At 39.4% G+C, this 27,305-nt stretch overlaps 2 protein-coding genes across 4 annotated transcripts; both read right to left on the bottom strand.

Annotated features, from left to right (window-relative positions):
* Nucleotides 1–21,037: 21,037 nt before the first annotated feature.
* On the bottom strand, nt 21,038–22,952 carry LOC105695476. The gene is made up of 9 exons (XM_012417024.1): nt 22,781–22,952; nt 22,625–22,686; nt 22,431–22,532; nt 22,232–22,354; nt 22,065–22,139; nt 21,853–21,987; nt 21,679–21,753; nt 21,537–21,614; nt 21,038–21,461 (listed from the first exon to the last, which is right to left on the bottom strand). Exons 2-9 carry the CDS (start codon nt 22,680–22,682, stop codon nt 21,169–21,171), a joined length of 939 nt encoding a protein of 312 aa, XP_012272447.1. The 5' UTR covers nt 22,683–22,686; nt 22,781–22,952; the 3' UTR covers nt 21,038–21,168.
* Nucleotides 22,953–23,142: 190 nt separating this feature from the next.
* Nucleotides 23,143–26,354, bottom strand: LOC105695845. Of its 3 annotated transcripts, none has more exons than XM_012417825.2 (3): nt 24,913–26,354; nt 24,578–24,800; nt 23,143–24,502 (listed from the first exon to the last, which is right to left on the bottom strand). In XM_012417825.2, the coding sequence occupies exons 1-3, from the start codon at nt 24,953–24,955 to the stop codon at nt 23,317–23,319; spliced, it is 1,452 nt and encodes a 483-aa protein (XP_012273248.1). In that variant the 5' UTR covers nt 24,956–26,354; the 3' UTR covers nt 23,143–23,316. The 3 variants fall into 3 exon arrangements, with proteins under 3 accessions (XP_012273248.1, XP_012273246.1, XP_012273247.1); XM_012417823.2 differs by having other exon boundaries at nt 24,923–26,354; XM_012417824.2 differs by having other exon boundaries at nt 23,143–24,496; nt 24,923–26,354.
* Nucleotides 26,355–27,305: the final 951 nt, after the last annotated feature.

Raw genomic sequence — 27,305 nt, 5'->3', positions numbered from 1 at the left:
CATGAAGTATTCACAGAGGAGGTGGGTTTCGTGTGCAACAATTTCAATGGCTCGCAACAAACAATGCGCTCAGAGACGTCGTATGCCTCTAACAATAAGCCCTTAACGGTATATACGAGAAGCTCCTCAACGATTCCATTTGCCGTAAACTCGAAACGACACTAGATATACCATTGAAAATAATAAAAGAATTACTGACAGATCTCTTTACCGGAGTTACGCTTATCGAAGCGATGCATCTTCTGCCAGAGAGATTACATCCTACACCGGAAACTAACGTAAAAGGAGTATCCACGATAAATCCAATTCCCCGAGTTGTTTCCTCGAAAATGCATAAATTCAAATCATTAAGAACGACTGCAACAAAAATGAAAAAGTACCTTCTCAATCTCTATGAATTTCCATTTCTTATGCGAATAGAATTTCTTGCTCTAAATCGAAATTCAACGTGAAAACGTTAGAGGGCCACTTTTTTTTTCTTCTTAATCGACTAAATCATTCGGCATTAATAGTGCTATTGCAAGAAGGTTTCCTTTGTCACCTCGTTTATTTTTTATAGGTTTTAAATGATACGGAAAACATTTTACAGGAGCTCATTGCCTTGGGCCGGTGTTCAACGAAAGCTGCGTTTTGCAGTGGCGAAACCGCAAAGGTGCTCGGAGGAGCTCGTCGGCGATTTTATTTACCGTAAAATCGAAACGTCGGCCCGCGTACCATTATTGAGAATAACAAAGGGATTACAGCCGACCCTCGTTGCGCCGTGTACATAGACCTAGGTACAACGCACTAACTGCAACGGAGCGACTCCGAGCCCGCAATCAAGCTTCGGACCAAGAACAACCCCATTAGCAATAAAATTGGGATACCCGGTATCATTGCCGATGCCAAAGGAATTGCACAAATTCTCGGGAGTTACAGCACCCTCGAAAAAAGGGGTAGCTTTCACGATATAGGTAGGTACTCTTGATCTGCGAGACGTCTTCTCATTAATCTCATTAATGTATTCAAAATTGGAGGATACATTTTTTTAAATGTACTTTCAAATCCTGTATTTTTAGTCAAAAATGTGTTATTCTTCCTCACTTTATCCCATTTTATATAAAAAAATTAATTTCTATCGAGCTAACATACATTTTTCTACTAACGAGTTAAGATATATTTTTGCGCCAGCACTGTCTCTCTAACTGTATGTTTAATTAAAGTGATGTTTCATTATTTACAACATTTTCATTATATACAAAACTGAATCCCAATGGTCGGACCTTAAAGAGCACGTACCGCATGCAAATTCATTAGAAGGCAGTATCACGAAAAAGTACTACAACAATTTGCAGAAATTACAAAAAGTTCTGAATAGAACAGTAATAATATGAAATCGCATAACTTCTTTATGTAAATTTCGAGAGGACTGTCCTTAAGTCTGTTTAACAAAAAATCCATTAAAGGGAATTATTAAGCAAAGGCACCTCGAAAATTCTTAACCAGACGTTGAACAGGACAATAATATTTTGAAAAATCATAACTCGTTCTTGTAAATGGTCTCGATGACTGTTCCTCGGTCGCACTTATGCAACGTCTACGATTGAGCTTTAAACTGCGAATTAAGCAAAAAGCGAGTATTAAGCCACAGAGGTTAAGGTTAAGGTTTTGCGAATATTTTGAGAAGTTACATAAGGTCATGATTAGAACAATGGCATTATAAAAACACGTGCCTTGTATAATCGGCCTAGATGGCTGTTCTTAAGTTATGGCGAAGTACGGACAATTATCAGACTTTAAAGGACATGTTACACAAACTTATTAAAAGGTAACACGAAAGTAAAGGTACCGCTGATATTACGAGTAGCTGCATAAGTCCTTGAACACGACAATGGCATTATGAAAGCACATGACTCTTTCGTATAATCGACCTGGATGACTGTCCTTAAGTCGCACTTAGGCAACGCCTTTACACGCAATGCAAAGCTTGAAGCAGCAAACCCCTTTCGCGCTCGACCGTCCTCTCAGTAATTGCTATCGATACGAGCTTAATTATTGCGGGCGTGCATGCAAGCTCGAATGGCTTTTGCGATCGTACGTTTCATTAATCATATCCGTTTACACGGTTCCCGAGAGCCGTCGTCGTGCGACAAGACCCGTTATTGTTTCTGCACAATGATTACGCCATGAAGAAAAATGGACATTGCGGATTATTACGGAGCAGTTACTTAACACGTTGTTTATCCTGTTATTTCAGCTCGAAATCAGCGATAATGGCTAGTCTCGAACTCAATTACTTCTTACATACAGAGCCATGCACGCGGAAATACAAGAGTACGAAATGCCGTGCACACGGAAATTGGATGAGATTACATAAAATCGTGCGGACTGTTAGGAACACAATTCAAGAGAAGAGACTTATGCGATGCACAAAAACAGTGATTATTTTATCTGAAAGATGGTTCAATTTCAAGTGTATTTTTCTAAAGCATTTTATAAAAAAAAATGATCAATCGCGGACGGGACTGATATTGTACTCGTCGAGTTTACGTCTTTCCGATTCTACCCGTATTTATAGCCCGACAGTTTAAAAGAACTGATAATTTAGGCGTACCTACAAACAATTAACCCTTTCTCGTTCACGCAGGAGTCCACCCACGAGGCATAGACAAGAGCAATTTCGCGCTAAGAAACCTCGAGCCTAACCCGGAGAATCTGGAAGTCTTTTGGCCATGAGCCAACGGAGTTTGTTGGATTGAAATCGAAACCTCCTTTCAACGCCGATCTAAGACTACGCAGCGTGAAGAAAAGAACATCCGCTAAACACGATCACTTCCCAAAACATTCCCTTTCGTTACCCAAACCACCAATAGACGGCTCTCCTACGAACTAAACGAAAAATCCCCTATCTGCTCTTATATCCATCAAGTCACACGACAATCTCCCTACGAATTCTTTGAGGTGATATGAAAGTATCACATATACGTAACAAAAAGTAAAAATATTAAAAAACTTTTCTCCAAATTGGGTGTACCGAATCATTTGAAATTTCATGACGAGATTATGGAGACCCTAAGGAAGAACGCGATGCTCGTGAAGTTTCATTTAAAAAAAAAAACATTTGCCTTTATCTCGGACAAGAACGAAAAAGTAACTTTTTTTTTCATAATGAAATGCATGAAATAAAAAATGAGATTTCACGGGCATCGCGCTCTTCCTTAGGGTCTCCATAATCACGTGTTAAAGTTTCAGATTATATATATATTCATGTGATATATATATCACATGAATCATATGTCATATGATATATATATTCAGTATATATCATAATCTGTATATATATAGTATGAAGAGTGACCCTTTCATATCACCTTAAATAATCCATGTACTTTCCAAAATCTGTTTTAAAATTGCATCCCCCATTTGAATCCCCCAATCAAATCCTGAGATCTCCTCCTTTTATTACCTTTATAAACTTTACAAAATCTCCATCAATCACATTATGGCAAAAATCGAGGAAACCATAAATATCTACGAGGGAACGATGAAAAACGGTGAATTCGCAGTGGATAAAAATTAGAACGGTCCAAAAAGCGTCGCGCAGAATGTACTGCGATTCTCTGCAGAGGGGCTCAGAAAATCGACAACTCGCTGTCCAGCGACCGGCCGGATGCGAAAAGCCAGATTGGAGTTTGTTAGAGCGCCGTTGTTGTGTCCAGAAGGGTATGGTTACAAAGACCCTTCCCCGTTCTTTGCAAAGCTCCGAAATTTGTCCGTCGCCGTTGCATGGCCGGCTAAATAAATTGCGGTCCGGCCAACGAGTTTATACCCACCGTAGAAACGTCCCGGAGCGTCGCGACGCTTCTCCCCGCCGTTCCGAGCTTTTCCCCTCCGCAATATCCGCCCCGGCTCTTCGGTGAGCTTGCATGAAGGGGAATCGAAAACCAAACTTTTCTTTAAAGTTTCTTTCGGCTGACCTTATCGAATCTTTGATTAAGTCGGCATTAAGGAAATTCTCAACCGAAACACTGATCACCGAATCGCGATATTCTATATAGTTGCTTTAAGGGAAGCCAAATCTTTCTTCAACGGATAAGCTACTTAGTCGAACTTTTGATTAACTTGGGATTAAAAAGTTACGATTAAACTTGCGTTAAGAAATTACGAAAGTAAAACTACAATCACCGAATCGAGTTTTTTCGGGATGTTGCATTAAGGGAACTCCAAACTGATATCTTGAAAAGGAAAAAACATATTTGAATAAACTGGCCGAATGAAAAATATGACCTATAGTGGCTCGGAAAACTTTTATACGCAATTACAACAACCCCGGTATAAAGAAAACGTGCATTTAAAATAATCATTCACGGATCGTTGCAGAAAAAACTATTAAAATCAATATCATTGTGAAAATAGGTTGCACATATGCTGAAGAACAATCGCAAAATAGGAACGTGAAAAGAATAATGGTACGTTAAAAAATGAGACGAAAATTGTAATACGCCGATGTCATGGAACAAAAATTCGATAGAGTCGCGCGCCAAGAACATTCCGAGATCAAAACTGAACCGACATCTTCCCATTCGCATCCTGCTCGCTAAAAAGAATCGTAACATCTGATAATAACAAAAAAAAAATCGTGCAAATCGGAGACCAGCATATACCGTATAATACAATGTAAAGAGACATACCGATACACAGTTGTTATTTAAAAAGTACTTACGATCACCGAGACACGATCACGGTTTCCTTTCTCTACGCCAACCAATACGTGTGGTTATCAGATTTGCCCAACCTTGATTTTCAGGTGTCGCAATTTTTTGGCGAGCAGTTAATCTACTCGAATCGAAATTTCGCCCCTTTTTCTATCCATTCGATATTCCTCCGAGTAGTTTGATCCCGAAATGTGCACCGGACACCCCAACAAATTCGCACGACAATCGCCGATGGTCGTTTCACCGTCGCGATCGACGGAATTGGCAGATTCAGAATTTTGTTCGCGTAGAGAAGCCGACGCAAACTACCTTCAGGCCGATGATTTCCCGCAATTTAAGCCAGCCCACTATTCTGAACACCTAACGCGAGCCGGGAAACTATTTCCCCGTCGCGCCACTGAACGGAAATGGGATCGCGTTAAAGCTGCTCACTATACCTGCGCGTACAGTTCCACCTGTTCCAGAATTACGACCTCGGCGAGATCTCCTCGGGAATCTAATTTTCCCCGGAAACGCGACATCTCCCACACGAGGGCGACGAAAGAAACCACAGGAGCCGCGAGCCGAGCAATTGCTTTTAATTGCTGCAATCCCCGGAGTATTGACCCCAAGGCCGTCCATTTTTTCCCCTTTGATATTCAACTTCCGCCCAGAATGAGTATATACACTTTGTATCTTTTAATATCATTCTTCAACGCGTACAATTTCATATAACTCAGGGAAAAGAAATTCAGGAATCCCTCAGGTGACCGAAGTTTAATATTTTTCTCCCATGAATCTTAAATGAAAAACAGATGGAAACGAATAAATTGCTCACCGGAGAGTTTTGAGTAAATCGGAGACCCCGATTAATTTTTTTTTTTTAATATTTGTATCAATCGTTTTATCATGGGGTCTACCGAAGTTCATCTTCTTCGACTCATCTCCGAGTAAGATGAAATATGGACTGGCAGTTAAACTATTGTCTTTAATTTTTATTGAAATGTTTGCATCTTAGTCGTTTTAAACGTAAGATCATCATTAATATTTCTTGTCAAGGACGGCAGGAAATTTCGAATTATCATGAGGTCCACTAAAAATCATCTTTTTTTTCTCTCTGACTCATCTCCGAGGGAGATGAAATACGGACTGGCAATTAGGCTATTGTCTCGTACAAGTGTTTTGGCAACCGTTTCATGTACCAAAGGCTTGCCAGATAAAACGACCGCCGAGGAGGGAACTTGGCTGCCTCGTCGACATTATTGAAACTAATAGTTAGTCTTTCAACATCCCTATTTATGGGTTCTCTATTTTCGGGCACTTTACGTTTATTAACACATTTCGCGTTTTCTAGCCTAAACATCGCCACCGCTTTGCAAACACTCCTAGGTTATCGGATTAATTTTTTTTCACCTGGACGAGATAACTTCAGAAAAGCTCTTTTGCAGTAAACAACAAAATTAATTGAAATATGGTCACTCGTAAGATCCATACGAAATCATAATGTACTACTATATGTACATTAATACTATCGTTTACTGAAGGTAAACTTTTCTTAAGTTAACTCGTCCAAGTCTAATGAAATTAATTCAACGACCCAATATTTCATAAACAATCTGATTTTACATCGCGACTACGACTTACATGGCGTGTGTATAAAAATATATAAAAATACACAACGTAAAGGATTGATTTAAAGCTCTTTTTTTTATACAATCTTCCCGCGACTGGCACCACCGAATATACCTTTCCTGCGTGACAAAGCTGTGTGTGACCCTTCGAGGCACACATATTTATAGCAGTTTTCCTCGCCTTTCGCGGAGAAAAACAAATGTCTAAGCGTCCAGAGTCACGCGACATGTGAGACCTTCGTAATGAGGCATTAAACGACGCAATAGATGTTTCGGAAAGTAAACATTAACGGGGATTGCTTTAGGAAATGGTTCACAACTTCCAAATTAAAAGGGACGAAGGTCGTCAGACGATTTGATTAAACCTAAGAAAAACTTAGACGCTGCATATTAATTGCTATAAAAATTACGAAACCCCAGAAACGTATAACTATGAATTACTATTATTATCTAGCGAAAAGCACAACTTAATTGTCAAATGTATTCAGGGAGGAATTAATTAATTTGGAATTTTGTCTTTAATTACATGCAAATATATTTCGTACCACGTGAACTATTTTATCAAGAATTCCGATTTAGCAAACGATGCTTAGTCATTTTCTATTTAGGATATTCCCTCAGAAATACTTGAACGTTATCACCGAAATATCGGAAAATTCTAATGACACGTGCTCGGCTTTTAGTCATCGCACAATTTACAACGAATTAACCGCACGTGTCTCTTCCAACTAGGTTCATGTTTTTTTTTTCACCTACAGTTTCCGCAAGGATTGATCAAATTTTTATTTTCATGCGGACAGGAAAAGCTGAACGAAGTCCACCCGAAATTTCGATTCCAGCTTATCGAGGAGATTTTCCAGAATTTTCTACAATTTCAAGTGAACCTTTTGTACTTTTTCCAAATCAGGAAATGTAAATAATTGGCCGACAACGTATTCTTATCAACTGCGACCTTTTTAGTTTTTAACAAAGATTATAATCTCTCTTAACGTAATGTATAATATTAATATATAAAACCATCGTTCTATTCCGACCGGAACACATCGAAGTTAATCATTTCTAAATATTTTTTTCACGCATTGCTCGATATCGACTCACGAGTTTATTTACCTGCACAAATGTTTTAACCAAACTCAATGTTTGTAGGATTTCAATTATTCATTTCCGGAGTGTAATTATTGCAAACGCGATTAATTCTTGACGGTGGATGGAACCGCGCAGTGACGATTTTCCATTCGCAGTTCCAGAACCTCGGAAATTTCACGAGACTCATAGATTTCATATATCTCGCTTATTTTGCAAATATCATAAATTTACATTTCATCAGGCGGCGGAATCGGTAGAGTACGGTATGATATATTAAAGCCGAAGCGAAAAAATATGCAATGTAAATTAATGGTGAAACTCGCCCCTCTGCTCGGCTTTACCGCCAAGCAGGAAGGAACCGAGAAAACGCGGCCAAAATTCAAAAAGACATTCTAATTTGCATGAAAAATAGCTTCACGAGGCACTCGGGTCACTAACTCCGAAGGCCTTGAATTTCACCCGGTAGATTATTCGGCAAAATTTCGCTGCATTTTCAAACGAAATAGATGTTTAGCTCCCTACCTTCCCCCTTTATTTCCGAAACTCTTCCCTGTGCGTATTATGCATTTTTAAATAAATATACATTTTTTAAATAAACAAAACCACGTCCCGCGATTAAACGATCTGTATACCTTAATTTGCTAAAATCTGCCATTCAGGAATTTAACCATACATTTAATTTACGATCTGTTTACATCCTATTTACGTACTTTCTGATACGATAATGATTATACGATTAATAATTACGTCCTACGATTAAACACGGGGAAAAGCATTCGACTAAATCAATACAATTTCTGTTGATTTAATCATAAAATATGATTATAACCCGAAGAACTAAACATTGAATTGACATGCCAAATTCTTTGGCCAGCAACTTTTGGCCGATTACAACATATATTCTTGTGATGGAGCCTACAAATTAAAGTTATCTACACACGTTTACCCAAATTATTCAATTTATCAACTATCGCGGAATTGACGAACGAATTTAACTAAAACATTTCAGCCTATCGAGGCGAACGAGTTCGATTAAGTGGAGTGAAGTTCGATACACCCTCCCAAGACGTTTTTCGAAATGAGTCAAATGCAGTCAATTATTTCCTTCAATGAACTTTTATCTGCGAGTACGATCGTTCTTATCCCCCAATTCCCCAAGAATCCGCACTTCACGAATCCACAAATTTCATTCACGATTCTTCTGCATTCCAGATACGCGCTATCTGACGCGACGATAACACGATACGGCGCGATACGACGGTACGACACCACTTCCCACGAAGGATGGATTCGGAGTGCATTTCGGAGCAGCTCCAGAGGCTCGCGATAAGACGAGTCAAAACGGCACTCACCTGCACCCTCGGGTCTCGGCTGGCGCCCGGCAGTCTTCACCTGGCCGCCCTCAAGGTCGGGTCACTGGGCCGCGGAGAGCTCCGCAGCGCCGCAGCCGGTCGGAGCCGCACTCACTTCGGGACACGCACAGACGGAGCCGGACAGGGCCGGCTGCGGATGCACCGGCACTCGAGTCTGCACCCGGCAGTCGTGCGCGAGTCGGCCCGCGAGTCGCGTCGTGCGCTCCGGGCCGCGATCGTTACCCGAAAATTGCGCTCCCGTCGGCGCCCCCGCGGCGGGGGAGCGAGCGCGGGGATGTTCGCGCCCACGAGGGCGCCGCGTGTCGCGGCCGAGACAGAGACTGGCCGAGACAGGGGAAGGGGAGGAGACGGAGAAAGAGAAAGAGAGGAGGCAGACACCGACTGAGCCGCGCAGCCGACGGGCCGTTTACCCGACCGCGGAACTCGACCTCGCCACCTCGAGCTTCGCCGAACTACTGGGACGGTGCTGGCGGGATCCACGCGCCCACCCACCCGCCGCCCGCGCCGCCCGCTCGCGCAGCCCGCTACTACCCACCCCCACCACCGCAGCGCTCGCGGTTACCTGTGCGGGCGCGAAGCAAGATGGCGGCAGACCGAAGCGCGCAAGTGGGAGAGAGAACGAACGATCACCCGGAATGATGGCACGGAGAGAGGAGGGTTGAGGTAGGACGCGGGAGGCAGAAAGAGACAGGGGGAAGATGAGAAGCAAGGGATGGCAGAGAGAGCGGGGACCGCGCACCCGGATTCAACGGGAGCGTGAACCGCGAGGGAGGAAGAGAGAGGAGCGAATGGAGGGATAACGGGAGGGAGAGAGACGCAACGGCTCGTCGAGAGGTGGGCGCCCCGGGGTGGGTGGCAAGAGGGTGGAAGGGGGAGAGATGGATAGAGTGCCGTTCATAAAATACGAACGGCGATTTTTTTAAATGCCCGACGCCTTGTTTTCCCTGCAAGAGCACGCAAGATTCCGGAAGCTCCAACCCTTGCGCGTGATCCATCGTAACGAAGGTGCACCTCGTCTGCTATGAATTTCCAATGGCTCGCATACGTTTCTGACAATTATACTCGGTAACCGTTAATCGCGCAAATTATCGAGAGTCACGCATAGGCACGTACCCATGCAATACCCGATCACCTGATCATCCCATCCACGAGCGGACGAGAATCCACCTATTGTCTTTCGACATTACGAACGCGTTACGATTCCGACTCCAAATATCAAAGGTCCAATGACGACGTCATGAGAGAGGGGTGAGAGGAAGAGATAGCGCGAATGAAGGAGAGGACAGGTGGGAGTGCACCTGTGCGCCCTTTGGAAGCGTCCTCCCCTTCCGTCTATTTCTTTCTCCCTCCACCCCTGCCCGTGCACCACCCCGTCTCTCTCGCTCCCTCTTGCCCCCTCTTGCCCTCTCTCTTTGGCTCCATCCCTTCCCGTATCCCGGAGTTCCGGCGGGGGATGGGAGCTCTCCCCTCCACCCCCGGCACCCAGCATCCTTCGGGGGCGGCGGAAGCGGGAAGAATACCGGGCACCCTACTTCTCGCCCACCCGCTTGCGTACGCGACTCGGGGGGTGAAAACACGAGGGATGCTCGCGAGAAACATGGCGCCGCCACGAGGGGGGGAGATCGCGTTACCGGGGGTGCGTTCTCGGGATGACAGTCGATTTCAGATGGGACCCAGTGGACAGGGAAGACTTGCGGCCTATTTGTCGGGCCGACCTCTGTTCTGGGCGATGCGTTGTAGCTGCATGATATCGGGGGGTGGAGGGATTCTTTACGACGGTTCCACGACTTGGCTTACGGTTGCGGAAATCCAACGTGACTTTCCGCAGCTTCGGATCTCTCACTGATTCTTCCGCAGTTTGGAGAGAATGTGCAGGGCAGGCTTATTACGATGCGCCGCATTTTATCAGCATTGCGTTCGGCGTATGGAACCATTTCCACGCGGAAATTGGTACCCTCTTTTCATCCTTTTAAATGTGGGATTTCAACAAAAAACACTGAAATACGTATTTGCTTATTTGCAAGGAAAAGTTGATGTACCTAATTTTTATCCTTCAAGTTTCACGGATATCCAGATGTAGGGGTTTCTTTTTATAAAACGGAGCTCCCTTTTTCCCATTCTAAAGGTAGGACTTCGGATAATCCTCTCTTACATGAAGATACCTGAGGTGTCCCCCTCCGATTTTGTTCATTTTTAAGTATGTTATAGAGGACTAAAATCTAAGGGTAAGTGTTTTTTTTTATCAGCGGATAAACACTTTTGGGGGTAAAATCAGGCTTCAAAGTTGGCCGTGCAAGGGGGTGAATTGACTGTTTCATATAGAAGCACTCGACCGATTATCATGAAACCACCGTCAAAATGTAGGGAATGAAGAATTATGAAACATGCATTTGGAATTTTTCGAAAAAATTCATTTTTAAGGGGTGAGCCCCTTTGAATACTTCTTTTACCCCTTACGCGAGCAGTAATTGCTCTATCCAAATTAAACTTGGTTAATTAATAGACCAGAACAATACAAAAAAAAGCATATTTTGGTTTTTTTCGAAATACGAATTTTAAGGGTTGTAACAACCCTTTAATAAAATGATGTGTAATCTCGTTTTAAAACCAGCTGTATACGACTTTCTTGGACTTAAAGGACTTTAACGATTAAAATGAATAAAAGAATACGATCAGGTACCATCCGATACATTCGAAGGGTAAATTACCCCTTGGGTTCAAAGGAATGTGATTCGTAGAATATAAGGCAATGGAGTTAGCTGTCCTCGTAACTAGTGCGTAGGGCGAGTGGTAATGCCGCGCGAGCGAGCAGTACGCAGTGTCAGGTTTTCAACCACTATGTGTAAATAATATTTCATTCTCTCATCTTTAAAAACTACCGTTGCAATGTAAAATACAAAAACGTTTACGTTCAGTTTTCACATTAATTCAATATAAATATAAAACAATCATCGAATCGTGTAGACGGATTATATTGTTTTATATTTAGATTGTATTAATGCATGTTTCATAATTCTTCATTCCCTACATTTTGACGGTTGATTCATGAAAATTGGTCGAGTGCTTCTATATGAATCAGCTAGCTCACCCCCTTGCACGGCCAACTTTGAAGCCTGATTTCACCCCCTAAAAATGTTTATCCGCCGATAAAAAGAAACACGGGTCCCTTAGATTTTAGTCCTCTATAACATATTTAAAAATGAACAAAATTGGAGGGGGACACCTCAGGTACCTTCCTTGTTAGTGGATGTTCACGTTACAAAGGCAATGCACCCTTCAAATTTCACGTTTGTAGCTCTAATGGCTTGAGCTGAGCAATGATGAATAAGTCGGTCAGATTTTACTTCGTGTATATATTCATGAAACTCATATAGCTTTAGTACGTAATCGGTACACGTTTAGCACAAACATCTAAATAAATGCATCATTTGGTAACATCCTTTCATAATTTTACGAAATCGTGGAGAAAAATTCATACGCTTACGTAAATTAACCGTATGTTATATGAACTTCATTCGAGGATACGTTATAAAGTAACATTAATTTTGTATCTTGTATCTTCGACCTAAGATGGAAACAGAAAGAATAGTCTTTTTTTTTTTTCAGAATGGAAGCAGTTTTGAAACTCACCTCCCAGACCCTTGTTAAAATCGCAACAGGGGGAAATATTCATTTACATAAAAAGGTATTAAATTACATGTTTTACTGTTAACTTTATACTAGCCAATTTACCGAACAAGGTATAATGAAAACCGAAAATTAGGATTTAATTAATAATTTCAAGAGAGATGGCGAAGGGATATTTTAGTCGTTATCACGGAGTGGAGGTATTTTCGTGGGTGTTCTGGCTTCGCGAATATCTTGCATCCTCGATGCCTGGCGTGCTATTAATTCATTCGAGTTCATTGGTTTTGCAGGGACGTTTGCGGGTGCCAGAACGCGTAACTGCGTTCGGTCGCGCGACCCTTGGTGCTCCGCACCCCCGTAATTATTGTCAAATAGAACGTGAAATGCATGCAGCACGACGCGAAAAGATAATTGGCTGCCCACAGACATAACTGACCATTACCGTGTTTGATAATGTAATTAATTATGGATGCGACGCGTAGCCGGGAGAACGCAATTGTCGTTTAAAAAATATAACGGTGCCGGCTCGAAAAAGAATCCGCGTTCCCCAAAACATTTACAAGAAGTTTGTAAATCATCCCAATTAACTAGATTTCCTGATACGTACTCGATGACCCCAATAACTTATAACAGATATAATAGCGATTTATTAGGTCACCCCAAAAGTTCTGTCGTTTCCCGGCACCCTTTTTCGCCGTAAAACCCGAGTTTTGTCGAAAATTTTAGCGACAACCTGGTTTCCAGATGGGAAGAAGGTCATAGACAACGATAGTGATCGCGCTATTAACTTTCAGTGTTCTACTTGTGACGTTACATGAACGTTCGCCTATAAAAACGACAGAATTTTCGGAATTAAATAATATATAAGAGGATGCCTTGAGATGATGCTTTAAGTGAATCGAGGAATCGTGCTCCAGGGCAATTATTGCTTCTTTAAGTTTATATATGTATTCAGGGATCTTACTTTGGGGTGCAATCTTAGATGTTTATTAATATTCAATTCTGGTAATGTCTGAATTGGAGGAATATAATGGGGCTTTGGGAGCTTAAGCCGCGCGTATTTTCCGCGGGCTCGCTCGGGCCCGGCAATGCGGAATTGCGGTTTTATTACGCACGCGATCGCGGCCACGAAAAGGAATTGCATCGGCACGAAACGAAGTTGCCGCGGCACTTGCAAATGAGTATTTTAAGAAATACTTATTCATGTATTCAAAGTGTCTCCTTTATTCGCGCGATACGAGGCCGCAGAAAAGCCACCCTTTGGCGGTGGTGTTCCTCTTTAAACGCAGCCACGGTGAAATCTCTCCTCTTCTGCCCGTTGAAAATAATTATACCGCATCTCAAGAAAGCCTCTTCCATCGTCCACCGCAGTCAAGGTTTATCCCGGCGAATCGTTTTCCCGATATTTGTATAAATCGTGGCTTTGTCGACGGTTTAGAGCCAAGAAGGGACGACTTTGCAGCGTCCGCCTTCCGAGGGTTACTCGTTCCGCTCGTTATTCCTTGTCATGTCTACAGAAATATTTAAAAGTACTAAAAATATATTTGACTCATACGCTTCATAAGCAGAAATGTTATTAAAGTATCCATCGTAGAATATTTTTTATTAAAACACGAAACTCGGAACGTTCGCCTTTGGCAAAATTATTACAAGGAGCACAGACAAGTTTCCCTTTAAACGCGGGTAAAATGAAATCCCTCCCCTTATTCGTTGAAAATAATTATATCGCGTCTCAAGAAAGTGTCCTTTGTCTCCTCGCTCAGCTAGGAATAAAATTGCAACAATGGAGTATATTCTTCGTAAAAATTATCTACCAGTAATTGGAAATATTATCAGAGATAAAAAATATACGTGACCAGAAAAATACAGTTTATGTATATATCTTTTGGTAGTAAAGGTATCTTCAAGATATAGCTTTTGAAAAATTAATTTCAGACGCGATGTTCAAAATGTTCATCTCTCCTAAATAGATTACAAAGTCTACCGGGATGATTACTTTGGAATGTCAGGGTGACTAGACCTCGTTCATCTTATTTCTATTAAATAAGTCTCGCATAACCACTTACCTCGGTTCTGGTATCTTCTGGTGGTAAAAGTATCATCAAGGTATAATTCTTGAAAAATTAATTTCAGACACGATGCGCAAAATGTTTATCTCTCCTAAATAAATGATAGAGTCTGCCGGGACGATTACCTTGGAATGTCAGGATGACAAGACCTCGTTCGTCTTATTCCGATCGAATAAGCCTCGCATAATCACTTTATTAGATTCCGCACCGATGCGAGGTCTCTCCATCGGTTGGTGCCATTAATAACCCGTAACTCGCGATTGTTTATCCAGCGTTTGTCCTGGTTTATGTGGTCGCGATACCTAATATCTAACGTGTAACACGTACGGTTTGCCGCGCGAGATCCGAGGATAATTTGAACGCTTCGGAGGCGCCTCGAGGAATTATGTTCGAACTAATAAAGCAGCGCTCGCCGATCGATCGGGTCTGATCGATCGCCGGCTGCTGCCTCGCCGATTCGCCAAATTGCACAGATGCAATCTCCTGCGCAAACGTGCATTATGCAAATCTTGGGAAAGCAACCCCGTCAGGAGGGGTGATTGCATCGGTCTTTTCGCTCTTTGCCCGATAAGGGCTGCTTCGACCAACCCATCGACCTTTTCTCCTTTTTTCCCTTGTTAACCGAAACGCCATCGTCCTTGAAGAATTTCACATTTCGAGCACCTCCAAACCTGAAATATATGTGGAATTATAATAAGTATACATATATAAAGCTGTTAGCGTATGTTAAAACTTGTATAGCACGTTTTAATGGCAGCAATGGTCATTTAAAGAAAAGTAAATGCCCGATGCAGCTATGTTTAGAGTAAAGAGACGTAGTGCTCGGTCGCTTACGTACTTGTCTAAGACGCTACCGTGTCTCCGGATGAAGGGGATAAGAAATAATCTTTTGAACGTCATCGATATTTGCAGTAGTCTTTGCTGCACCTCAAAGGCTCAAACGCGCGTTGACGATCAGGTGTCATTAATTTGTTAAGTACTTTCGAGGGAATTATTTCCGGAGGAAACTTCAAGCTACGTCAATGCAAAGGCAATAAGTTCCTTTGAAGTGGAACTGACTTTAACGAAATTCAGATCTCTTGGAATTTGTTCATTCTCTCCTGAAATAATTGTGCATCCCTCTTAAGCGAAACAGTTTCAACTCTATATTCGAAAATATTATTTTTAACAATATGGTTCATTTAAAAGAATATAAACGATCGAAAGCTCCGAAGCTTCGATCGATTGGCAGTGAAAAAATTCTATCGGGAAGGGCCAGACAGGATTTTCCTTTATGCCGGGCGCAAAAGAGGTCTTCAATGAAGAACTCGAATTGGTCTGGCCTTTTCTTTCCGCCTCTTCTCGAACCCCTTCAGCGTCGCGAAACATCCCGGCAAAGGTTAGAAACTTCCGGCTAAGCCGCTGCAAGCCCAGCCATCAAGTGCCTCTAGCATACTTAATTACTTGGGGCGTCATCTCCGGACAAAGAAAGCCCGAAAACGACAGCAGCATGAATTATGGTGACTTTCCATGTAGTGGACGAAGTCATTCGACTTGTTCCACCTATATCTACCTACATTCCAGCAGAAGTGTTATGGTCTTTTACATAATCCCCTCAATTCCTCTAAAAAAACCATACCGCTATTTTTTGAACACTAAATCATGAATAATTAATTGTAAGGAGCGATAAATTATAAATAATTAATTTAAACGACGGCAGCATGAATTATGGTGACTTTGCATGTCTTGGATAGATCATTCGACTTGTTCTATCTATATCTATTTACATTCCAGTAGAACTGTTACGGGTATTTACATAATTCTCTCATTTCCTTCTAAATCAACCATCCCGTTTTTTTTTAACATTGTCAATTATAAATAATTAATTTAAAGAAGCGATCTTGATAAGCTTAAAAATGGGCCCGAATTATGAAACAAAATTTGAATTCTACCCTTTTCCAAAGTTTTTATTTTATTTCTAAATTAGAGGATCCGTACTTCAAAGTGTATATAAATATAACTAGATATAGCCCCATTATCTAGGGAAATATAAACTGTGAGGATAAACGTAGATTTGTACAAAAATCGGCGTTTCTTAACATTCTCGAGATAATTACATATTGAGCGTATTTTTTAAAGCAATTTTCTGATTGCATCCATACATTACCCGGCGTCAATGGGCAGTGTATTATAAAACTTAATCGTTTAAAAAATACGCTCACTGTATAATAAAACGTTTCTTAACTTCGAATATTTCTAGTGGAATATTACCCCTCCCTTTCCCTGCAAGGTTATTATCGAACGATAAAGATCAAGCTTCATTTTTTTAAACGTCATCTTTAGTTACATAAAACGTGAATCATAATGGCCGATGTCTAACAGGATCGGGCAAAATATTTATTTACGATATTTCAAGCTGGCGGTTAAAAATTCGTCTCGTAGTAAGTTAAAAGAGAATGTAGGACTGTTTAAAATATCGTGTCATTCAAAATCAAACTTAACTCGCCCTACGTGAGGTCGTGGAGGTTGCACTTGTATTCATGACTGGGTCGGGTAAGCGTTAAAATTTGAGGGTACCTAGACGGAATAAGATTTTCAAGCGACTTCACCGACGACGTTTGGATCATCGCCAACGTAACGAAACGCGTAGTTGCAGGGTTGGAAACCATATTTCCTCAATTTTCCGACCTGTCTAGCGCTAGTCTAAGTAAACGAAAATCTACATTTAGACGTGTATAAATATTCAATGGTATATATCTGTGTACTTTTTATTTCCCCTCAATCGCAACGAGTCTCTTCAAACTCTACGGTCGATCACAATAGATTTATACTTCTTGCTCGACTTTACCCATAGCTTGGCCTATAATTTAATTCAATCGTTCCTTCCTAACCGTTAATGCACTTACGGTTGATTCGCGGAGTGTCGTTGAGCATATAATCCGATTACAAATCTGCTCGCACCTGAGAATAGTACAATGCACTGCGTTTGCTATGCAAAGCAATACTAGTCGTCGTTGTACACGCGATATAGTTTGCAAACATTTCGCAATCCGGCCAGAGATTGCAGATCCAAAGAGATCTACTCGACCCGTCACCGCGTCTCATTCAATTTGTCCATTATCCGCTGAACAACGCGGAACGAATCGTAACGAGATGAATGACCATTCTTAACCGCCCCGTCCTTTCAACGAGCTAGGAGAGAATTTGCATCTCGGATGTTATACAAATTCCTGGTACAACTTTTCATTCACCGAGTACCGAAAGTTAGCGAATGAAGATCTGCTCGTTCTTTTTTTCAGAGTACCCTGGAATTACGCTAGCCTCCTCCATCAGATATTTATTTCCCCTTGGTCCATATTAACCCTTTTAACATTTTATTACATTTTATTATATTACCATTATATAAGTGGAAAGGAGAAAGTGAGGAAATTGTCCACCAAGAGGTTCAGAATACCTGTAAGGAAGAATTAACATGAAATGCAAAAAGACTCGTATATTGACCCCAGCATTATTTTTAAGAAAGTATTGAAAGTCACTTGCCTTCTCATAAAAGTAATGACAGTTATTTCATTTACGTTTTGTTCAGGAACTACACCCTTCGAATGTCAACAGTTATCCGAGGAAATAACGCATTAATTTCAATGAAAACGTTAATGCAAGTTCTAGTCAAAATATTCAATTCAAAGACAAATGTAAATACTAATTTACCCTAAAAAACCCCCGAAAAAGCGTTTAACATTCCGAAACGCATTCCTATCGGAGTATGCAAACTTACGCCTACACCTGTCCCATAAAAACCTCCATTTCAAAACCGTCACTCAGGCGGAATCCATACGATAACGCTTCGAAACTACAGGGTTACCCGTGTACACATACCAGAAATCTTTAAGAATTCAGATTAAAAGACAACAGACCTCAGTAGGGGTCAAGTTAAATTAATTTCCGCCGGTTACAACAAATCCAACAATAAACTCGTATAAAGCGTGTTATTTCCCGTGCGAGGTTGCATTCCGAGCGAGCCGGCATTTCTGAAATGCGCAATTAACGTGCATGTACCTTCGTGCCGAGGGTGGTCGTTTAACGCACCCGGAGCATCAAAGGGAGCGCGTCTCCAGCCGCGAGCGAACCGCGACTGCGCGCGGTCCGACAGCGTAGAGCGGCGTAGTACGTATCGCGTACGTAGTATGCCCCCTCCCCTAGAGAGGGCAGGAGGGGGCAGGAGGGGGCCACTCCGACCCACACGTGTCTACACATGCGCGCGCCCACGGCGCCCAGCGTACACTCTCGCGGGCGCGACAAACTACGACTTATATAGCCTCCACCGGCGGCAACTTCATTCCTCACGGCGGCGACGCGAATCGATAAGCGGCGGCGGCCGCACACGATCCCGAGCCGCCGCCTTCCGCCCACAAGCCTCCCCACCCCCGACAGCTTCGCGCTGCTTCACTCGGCTTCGGACGACCCTGCCATCGACACGCGGGAACTTAGGAATGAGGAATGGGGTATGTAACGTGACGTCACGGAGGGAATGCGAAAGACCCGGGAACGACCGGCCGCCATCTTGCGCTGTGCAGTTTCGCATCAATTACCTTCAGTTTCTTTGACGATTAGATTCGAGTAGTTAGCAATCTCCCTTTGAGTGATCGAAGAGAATGTGGTACCAAATATCTTCTGCACGTGGCTGATGCAATGGTCATAACAGTCATAAAGAAAAGTCGAAAGGAATTAGGAGATTTTAAACGGATTCGAAGTTTCGGACTGTAACGATTACAGTTGTTAACTCCGTTATTGCCGTGAATGTTTATACATAGTTAAAGATACAGTCAAGGATTCAAACGAGACATGTGTCGTGGATTACGAAACTTTCCGTCGGTCCGATTTTTTAATACTTGTCATGTTGCTACATCGTTGACGATGACAATTGGCAGTATATATGCGGTATAAGCGTATTTTCAAAACATCTGTAGGCGCTGATGGGATGAAAGGGTTAAAGTGGGCGGTATCTGATGTCGGAAGGTAATTCCATTGTGCCTTTTACATCCTCGAACGTTACGCTCCGTTATCTTATTTCTATATACGTGAGTAAACATCCCAGCTTGTGCCACCTCCATATCCCACCTGCTCTCACCTGTTCTTATCGTCCCCTCCCGGTGCTAATCACGAGTGGAGGGGATGGTTGCTCTACGCGAGAGGTGAAATTCCCCCTTGAACGGGCTAAAGGGAAGTGGTACAGGTGTATCCTCACCTTCAAAGAACTCGAACGGTAGAGCAAAAGTGCTTTCCACCGTTCTAATCCGCACCTGTATTCAAACGCGTTGGACATAAAGGCCACAGGAAGCAACGAGCCATTCGTGCCGGAGCGGTCACGGTGGAAGGATCGGGCTCATTAGTTATAATTTAATATTATCGCATTAGAGGCATTCATTCACGCCTTCATCCCGTATAAACTGGTTTACTAAAACGTCAATTAAAGTTAAATTGCAAACGTTTCTGTATTACGTATAATTAAAGATAGGAACTCGAGCAGTGAGATTCAACGATCCCTCGTCGGAGAAGCGATGATCTGTGCCGAATGTTTTACTAGAATATCGCTAATTTGCAAATTAAGAACAGAACTTGGACGAATAGAAAATGAAAATGTTACAAAATCTGATGCAGAAAGTAACAAAGAATATCTATGCCCCATGTTTTGCAGCTATCGGAGGTTAGTGACATCTAGCGGTCCTTCTCTTCAACTATTCTATGTTTAGTGTGGACATGCTCTTCATCACCCGACAAGTCCAACGTTCCCAACAAATTTGAGGATTTCCATTTATTTCACTCGAAATGCAAAGAACTATGGCAAAGATATTTAATTGTGAACACAGGAATTTAATCCTACCTGCCGTGAAATTAAGTTCATATCTCGATTATGGTGAAATGAAACACCCCTAAAACTAGTTAATTCAAATAAGACACCCTTTTTTTTAAAGGTATTCCTCCAAACAAGCTGAAATTGTAGCAAGTGACTCATGAGCACCTAAGATGTATCCCGAATCTTTCATAATTTAGATTTTCGAAAAAATGTTGAAAGTGTCGGGATATTTCTTAGGTGCTCACAAGTCATTTGCACAATTTCAGCCAGTTTAGTAGAATACCCTTAAACAAAAGTGGCTTATTCGAATTGACGAAACGGAAGTTTTTAAATTAGTAAATAACGTCTGAATCTGCCGAATATTATGGAGCATGTCCATGCTAAGTATGTACATCAGAGATGAGTTGGGAGATTGCTCACGTGCAGGATCGTGCGTTCGTATCCTGTACTGCCCTCTGGTTTCGTACGTTAGTTTTCACCGTTTTTTGCCACCAAGGGCGACGCAACGAATTTCTGATAGGAGCTCGCGCACTCGCGATGGCGGTACCATCTAGCAGTCGCCGTTGGCGGCTCACGTACATACATACGTGTATTTTTATTTTAAACAACTATCTTAAATAAATACATGCATTGCGATATTTCGCCAACAAATAATTCAGACAAATTGTAGCAAATAAAAATAATGAAGTAAAATGAAAAATGCTTTTTAAATAAGTGATATGTTAGCACTAATTGGCTGCGGGTCTAGGCGTATAATCTTGTATAATCTTCGATTTTCAAATACATATCAAATACAATTTACGTAATTTTATATATCGTTTACATTTTTTTAAAGCGTTTATATAAGTTATATTTCTTAAGATAAAACTATTCATTTCAGCAGCAACTGGAACGTTTGCAGTGACAATTTGATGATTTTTTATGTCGCTCGCTGCAACTAGCTGCTGATTGTTTTTCTGCTATAATTAACTTTTTTCCCGCACTATTGTGCTTGACTTTGGTAACTTCAAAGTCGCTCGAATTTATTAATTGATCATTTCGCTTCAATTTTGCAGAAGACCAAGCAACACCTGGAGACTTTTTTAAATTAGGGGAAATGTTTGCCCGTTTTGGTTTTCCATCACACTTAGTATTCATATCCTTGATATTTGAAGAATTTATATTTTTACCTGTAGAAATGAGAAAAGAAATTAAGTACCATTCTTAATTGACAAATTATCCGTGCTTTGATAAGATTTTCTCACTTGACGGAGAGCAAACACCAGCTTGCTCTAAATGTTTTTGTAACATGACTAAAGTGTTCTGCTGTGATAAAATGTGGTCTGTAAAGAAGTACATTTGTTCGTTAAAAAAGATTACATCTAAATAGTTACTTCAAATGCATACCTGTCCCTGAAGTATGAACGTTACTGTGGAGTTTTTGACTTTTGTGAGAATTCATTTTCCTTAGACTCTGCTTTTCTGGTTAAATAATAATCATGATCATTTTGATTAGGTTACAAAATCCATCGAGTAAACATACAATAAAAGATAAAAAGAATTAACTTGAGATATAGTTACCATAAAATTCATTGCTCGAAGAAGAATGAGATCTATTCACTGAGTATTTTGTGTCATCAATATTACTTGTAGATTTCAAAATTAAGTTACAGGTACTACAAGAACACTTGCATCTGTTTTGTCGATGAATATTGTCTACGGAGAATATGATCACAATTATTCCATAAACTAATGTTTAGATTCTTTTAACTTTCCCACTCTTTTATACATACCTGGAACTGATGTACAAACGCTATCGCTTAATCTTCTGATTGAATGAGAATTGTCTCTTGTTGATCCTTCCTTTTCTATTTTAACAATAATAATGACAATTAAATAATGCTAAAACATTCTTTTTAGCATAGTATTTTAACCTAAATTATGAGGCGTTAATAATTACCATAGCATTCACTGGTTGAAGACGAACGATAAGTTTTATTTACTGAAAGTCTGGAATTATCTGTACTGCGTGTTGATGTCAAACTTAAATTACATGTTTCACAAACATTGTTACGACTTTTCACTGTAAATATTTGTTTAAATTAATCAATTTATACATTCATATTAATTTTATTTTATTAAAGAAGATCATTCAGTACCTGAACTTACGCAGCGACAGTTACATGGTGATGACACTGGAACTTGAATAATTTGCGGTAGAGGACTACGTTGACCTTCAAGATATCTATCAATGATCTTAACTAAAACATTATTTGTAATATCAATGAGTAAACATTTCCCAGATAACAAATATACGTTTTTGCAACGTATATTAAATATTTTTACATATTACCAGCCAGAGGTGCAATGATCGGAGCAATTGCTGGAGCAATAGAAGAAATGGCCTGCATTTTTCTACGGAAAAAAAAATAAGTTGTAGAATTTGTTAGAACTTGTGAAACATTCAAATTATGTAATGAACTATAACAGGATATAGCACTTTTCGTACGTTTTGAAATTGAAAACTAATTTAGATGGACAGTTAAATCTATCGTAGAGTATAATTATTTATTTAACACTTTTATGTATTGTTGATATATTAAAGTTCTCTATAATTTCAACAGTCCGGTTGATCCCATCTTTTATTTTGAAACCATACAACTCATAGACTCTGAAAGTGTACAAGGTCATTCCTATTATGATGCCAAATTTGATATTTCAAAACGTACATTTTCTCTCAAGGAAATCATAAATTATTGTAATCATTACCAATATTGCTAACTTTATTTGGAAGTATTATTAAAGTTCCAAACAACATACCGCTAAAACATCAGTAAAAATATATTAATTAGGGTTTCATACAAAGTTGTAGCTGTTGCGTATAATGCGGTTTATTAAATAAAACGTAATTTCCAATACATTATGAAATTGATATCAAGAAATAAAAATTACTAGTTTATAGGAAACAGAGGAAGTTATTACTTTATTTTGAGCAAACTAAATGTGTAGCCTAACAGTACTTATCAAACTAAATTATAATAGTTATTATTGTAAAAGAAATTCATCTTCTATTTCAGTAAACTCAATAGGGAAGTCAAACGTTGTTGTATTCATGGTAGCCAAGTTCCCTGTATCGGTAATAATTTTTGAGTCTTCCGTTCCATCACAAAAAGGAAACAGACCATCAGAATGAAATAACATAGAAGAGCTTTCGCAGTCACTGTTATTTTTGGTTTGTCGCTTAGACCTTTCTCCTGAATATGTACTGCACTTTTTATTAGCTCCAGATGACCGACTGGAGGACTTTGTACATGTTTTTCCTTCCGTTAAATTTCTTTCTGAATTTTCTGCTGTACAAATTCTACCCTTTGGTTTATTGTTAATTATACTATCTGAATGAATCAAAGGAACACTTTTTTTTTCTCTCTTTGTCGATGAACTAGCTGGTGAAAAAGATCTAATAGACATATCATCCTCCAAGTCTACAGCAGAAGAATTTTTGTTAGATGAACTTATTATTCGACTAGATTTAATAAAAGTACAAGTCTTGTTATCTTTTAAATTCTGAATAGTTGAGAAACTGTTTGTCGGAGCTGAGTGAAGTCTTTTGCATTTATCCAGATTTTTTGTTTTATCACTTACAATTCCAGATGAGGCCTGTTCTCTATCAGTATTAATGCCTACATCAGAGCGTGACAAACTTTTCTCAGAAAGGTCTGATTCCTTATTTTTATTTTTATTTGGAAAAACAATATGTCTTTTGTTTGAACTTGTATATTTTTGAGCTTCTATTGAGGTTTCTTGTTTACTATTAATCTCTGCTTCCTTTGACGATTTCATTGATTGATTACTCTTATCTTTGCTTGTGTCGTAAATATTTGTTACGTTGGAATTATTTATCTGCTGTTTATTCAAATGATTCTTCTCTGTGTCTTTCACAAATTTCTCTAAACGGTTCGTATCCTTTTTATTTGAATTATATGCATTTATGCAACTGTTTTCTTTTGTTTCTTTCTCCAAAGATACTATTGATGACAATTTAGTACATTCTGTCTCTGGTGGGACAAATCGGTGACATATTTTATTACACCGACCTCCATTTTGTGATGATGTTCTTCCACTTTCTTCTATTGCATTGCTGCTGTTGAATATTGTGTTTGCACTAGATGATCGATGCAATCCATTCTTATCCTTATCCAATATATTATAATGCTTCCGAGACTGTCTATCACTGTCAAATTGCATTGTTTAACTTAATATATAAGAGAAAGAAAATGAAATAATTAGTGACAATTAGTTGCACTACCTGATGAATTTCTCCGGTGTATACGTTTTGGATGAAGATGAGTGGTAAATGTTTCCGTTCTCATATTGTTCGTGAAACCCATGTCTCGGCATACTTTTTGACCGACAACAATGAAGATGACAATGCCCCTGCAAGTGCATTGGATTTTGAAGGTACTGCATCTGAACATTTGTTGGTTTTACTGATGTCGATGACGAAAGGTATTTTCCAACCATTATACCGACTGAAATTAACATTAATATAAATTAAAAGTGTATAGTAAGTGAAGTTGAAATCAATGTAAATTATTTTTGCACTTTGCATTACATTGTCAAGTTAAATACAAACTAAAGTGCCTTTTGCTACCTGTGACGCCCATTGCTGCACCACCCACCGCATAACTCATTGACTCCTGAGACTTAAACATTTTCTAGATCACTCGTAAATATCTTTGCTAAATTTAATTTTCTTTAATCCATACAAGAAATTAATATCCGAATAAAGTATTACAGAACGTTTTCAGAATGTAAAAAGGGAATTAATCCAGCTTTATTTTACACATCAAGTTTGCAAACAGACTTTACAGTTTTGACTTGACAAACTTTTATACATAAATCATAAAATAACCGACAGAGTTTCCTGCGACTTCATAATACTATAGACTGGTCGACTAATTTCACTTAGAATCGATAAGATATTTAAACCAAACACTGGACAAACGTAAGGTAAGGTCAAACAAAAACTATACACTGAAGTTCAAAACATGAATATACATAGTTTGGGCAAGCCTCAACTTAAAGGTCATGTATTTAATTTATACTTTTAGTTACAACCGTCATAAAATTGAATAGTATGCATTATTTCAGACAAGAATGATTAATCCATGTCACCTAAACAATTTAAACGTATTTTAAATGATGACAATAATAATTGGCAGATTTAACCCTGTATATTTGTATTTAGCTTAAAAAAGTTTATGGTTGAAAGCAGACATACAACTGCAAAGGATTAATAATCAAACGAAAAAATTACTATGTTTTTATTTTACTTTTTTGTATCATTGTCAGGAAGAAATAATAGTATTGTTTCTTACTCTTCATGTGAGCTTCTCAATATTCAACATGCACTCTGAAAATGAAATATTCACTGATAAATGTTACAACAGAAAATGTAAGAAATTATCATTTTGATTAAAAAAAAGGCAGTTCTAATTTAAGAAATTACATTTTATTTGAACTTTTATAAACTTGCATTTCCAGTCAGTTCTGTATCATGTTTTCAGTAGGACATTCAATCTGTACATTAACTATTGTAAAATGTGAATTTACATTATGTGAAATTATAAAAAAAATGAAAGCAAAATAAGTGGTATGTGGATTATTTGACTGTATGCAACTCAGGACTGCAGCTCTTGCTTACTGCTTGACAAAAAAATGCAAAAACTATAAGAAATCATAGGTACTTAAATTTGTAATAATTGTGGAGTACAATAAAAAAAACTTTGTATAAAATGTGATATTTGTTGTTTAATCTTTATAACTGTCTTTACTAAAGCACAAGGTGGTAAATTTTTGATTAAAGCTATCAAACATGTTTGAAACCATTTGAAAAATATTATTAATTAATACAGCCAAATTAAACGAATATAAATCATTGTAGCATGTACTGCAGAATTGGATAATAATTAAATTATTTTGTTTCATTCTCAATTCGTAATACATTCAGTTATATTGCTTCGGTTCAGTTTGACAAAAGACAGTTATAGATATTTACTATATGATTAATGGGAAATCATTTAAATGTGGAATAAAATTCTTCAAAAGTATAGTCGAATACATGTTTTCACAGTGATCGAGGAATTGCACTTCGGACACTTCTTTCTGTTCTCCATAGCAGCTTTTAAACAACCACCACAGAAGACATGGCCGCAGCGAGTGGCTGTAGGCTCCCGTGATGGCATCAGTGCGTTAAAACATATAGCACACGTCAATGGAGTTGGCAATCCTGTTGTTGAATCATCCAAGAGTGGTATCGGCTCTAACTCTGGATTGAATGGTACAGTCACCGCAGTAGTCTCATTTTCTGTTAAATTTATTGTGTCTCGATATACCATGGTCTCTCTTGAATCATCCACATCAGTTATAGACCAATCTGACGTCAAATGGCTAGAAATAAAAAATGTAATTAGCACAATCTGAAACAATTGTCGACCTTATACATGAATACATTAATGTAATTCTAATAGCCATTTGTATATTCCTTTATGATTATATTGTATTTCTTTTAAAGGACTGTCTTACATTCAGCATGTGAAAAGAAATAATAAAAAATTAAACAAAGTTTCATAAAGATTTTAACAAACTTTTGTAGCTATTGTCTTTAAATTTGAAATATAAGAAAGGTTCGAATATTTTACTATCGATTTGCAGATAAATACTCAGTTGTTTGCTGATGATGTCTGCCTCTGCGTGTTCGCTGGTTTCTTGTGTTTTGCTCATGTACTATCCTCTGCGGCGATTCTTCAGTTAGGTCTATCACCGCGATTGGGGGTAAAGTAGCTCGTCTTCGTCCAGGCATGGGAGTTCTTCTTGAGTATAGTATAATAGATAATATCACATAATGATCTGAAATAATATTTCAACATTCAACAGATAACATTACAGCATAATTCTTATTTAAATATATAGCAGCAGTCAATCCACACTACATTTTTCATTTTATCAGCTTTTATTTCAATTTTATGATCAGT

The sequence above is a fragment of the Orussus abietinus genome, unplaced genomic scaffold (assembly GCF_000612105.2).
Source record: "Orussus abietinus isolate OABI.00-Male unplaced genomic scaffold, Oabi_2.0 scaffold33, whole genome shotgun sequence".
NCBI classification, from domain to species: domain Eukaryota; kingdom Metazoa; phylum Arthropoda; class Insecta; order Hymenoptera; family Orussidae; genus Orussus; species Orussus abietinus.
This window is presented reverse-complemented; position numbering and strand designations above follow the sequence as displayed.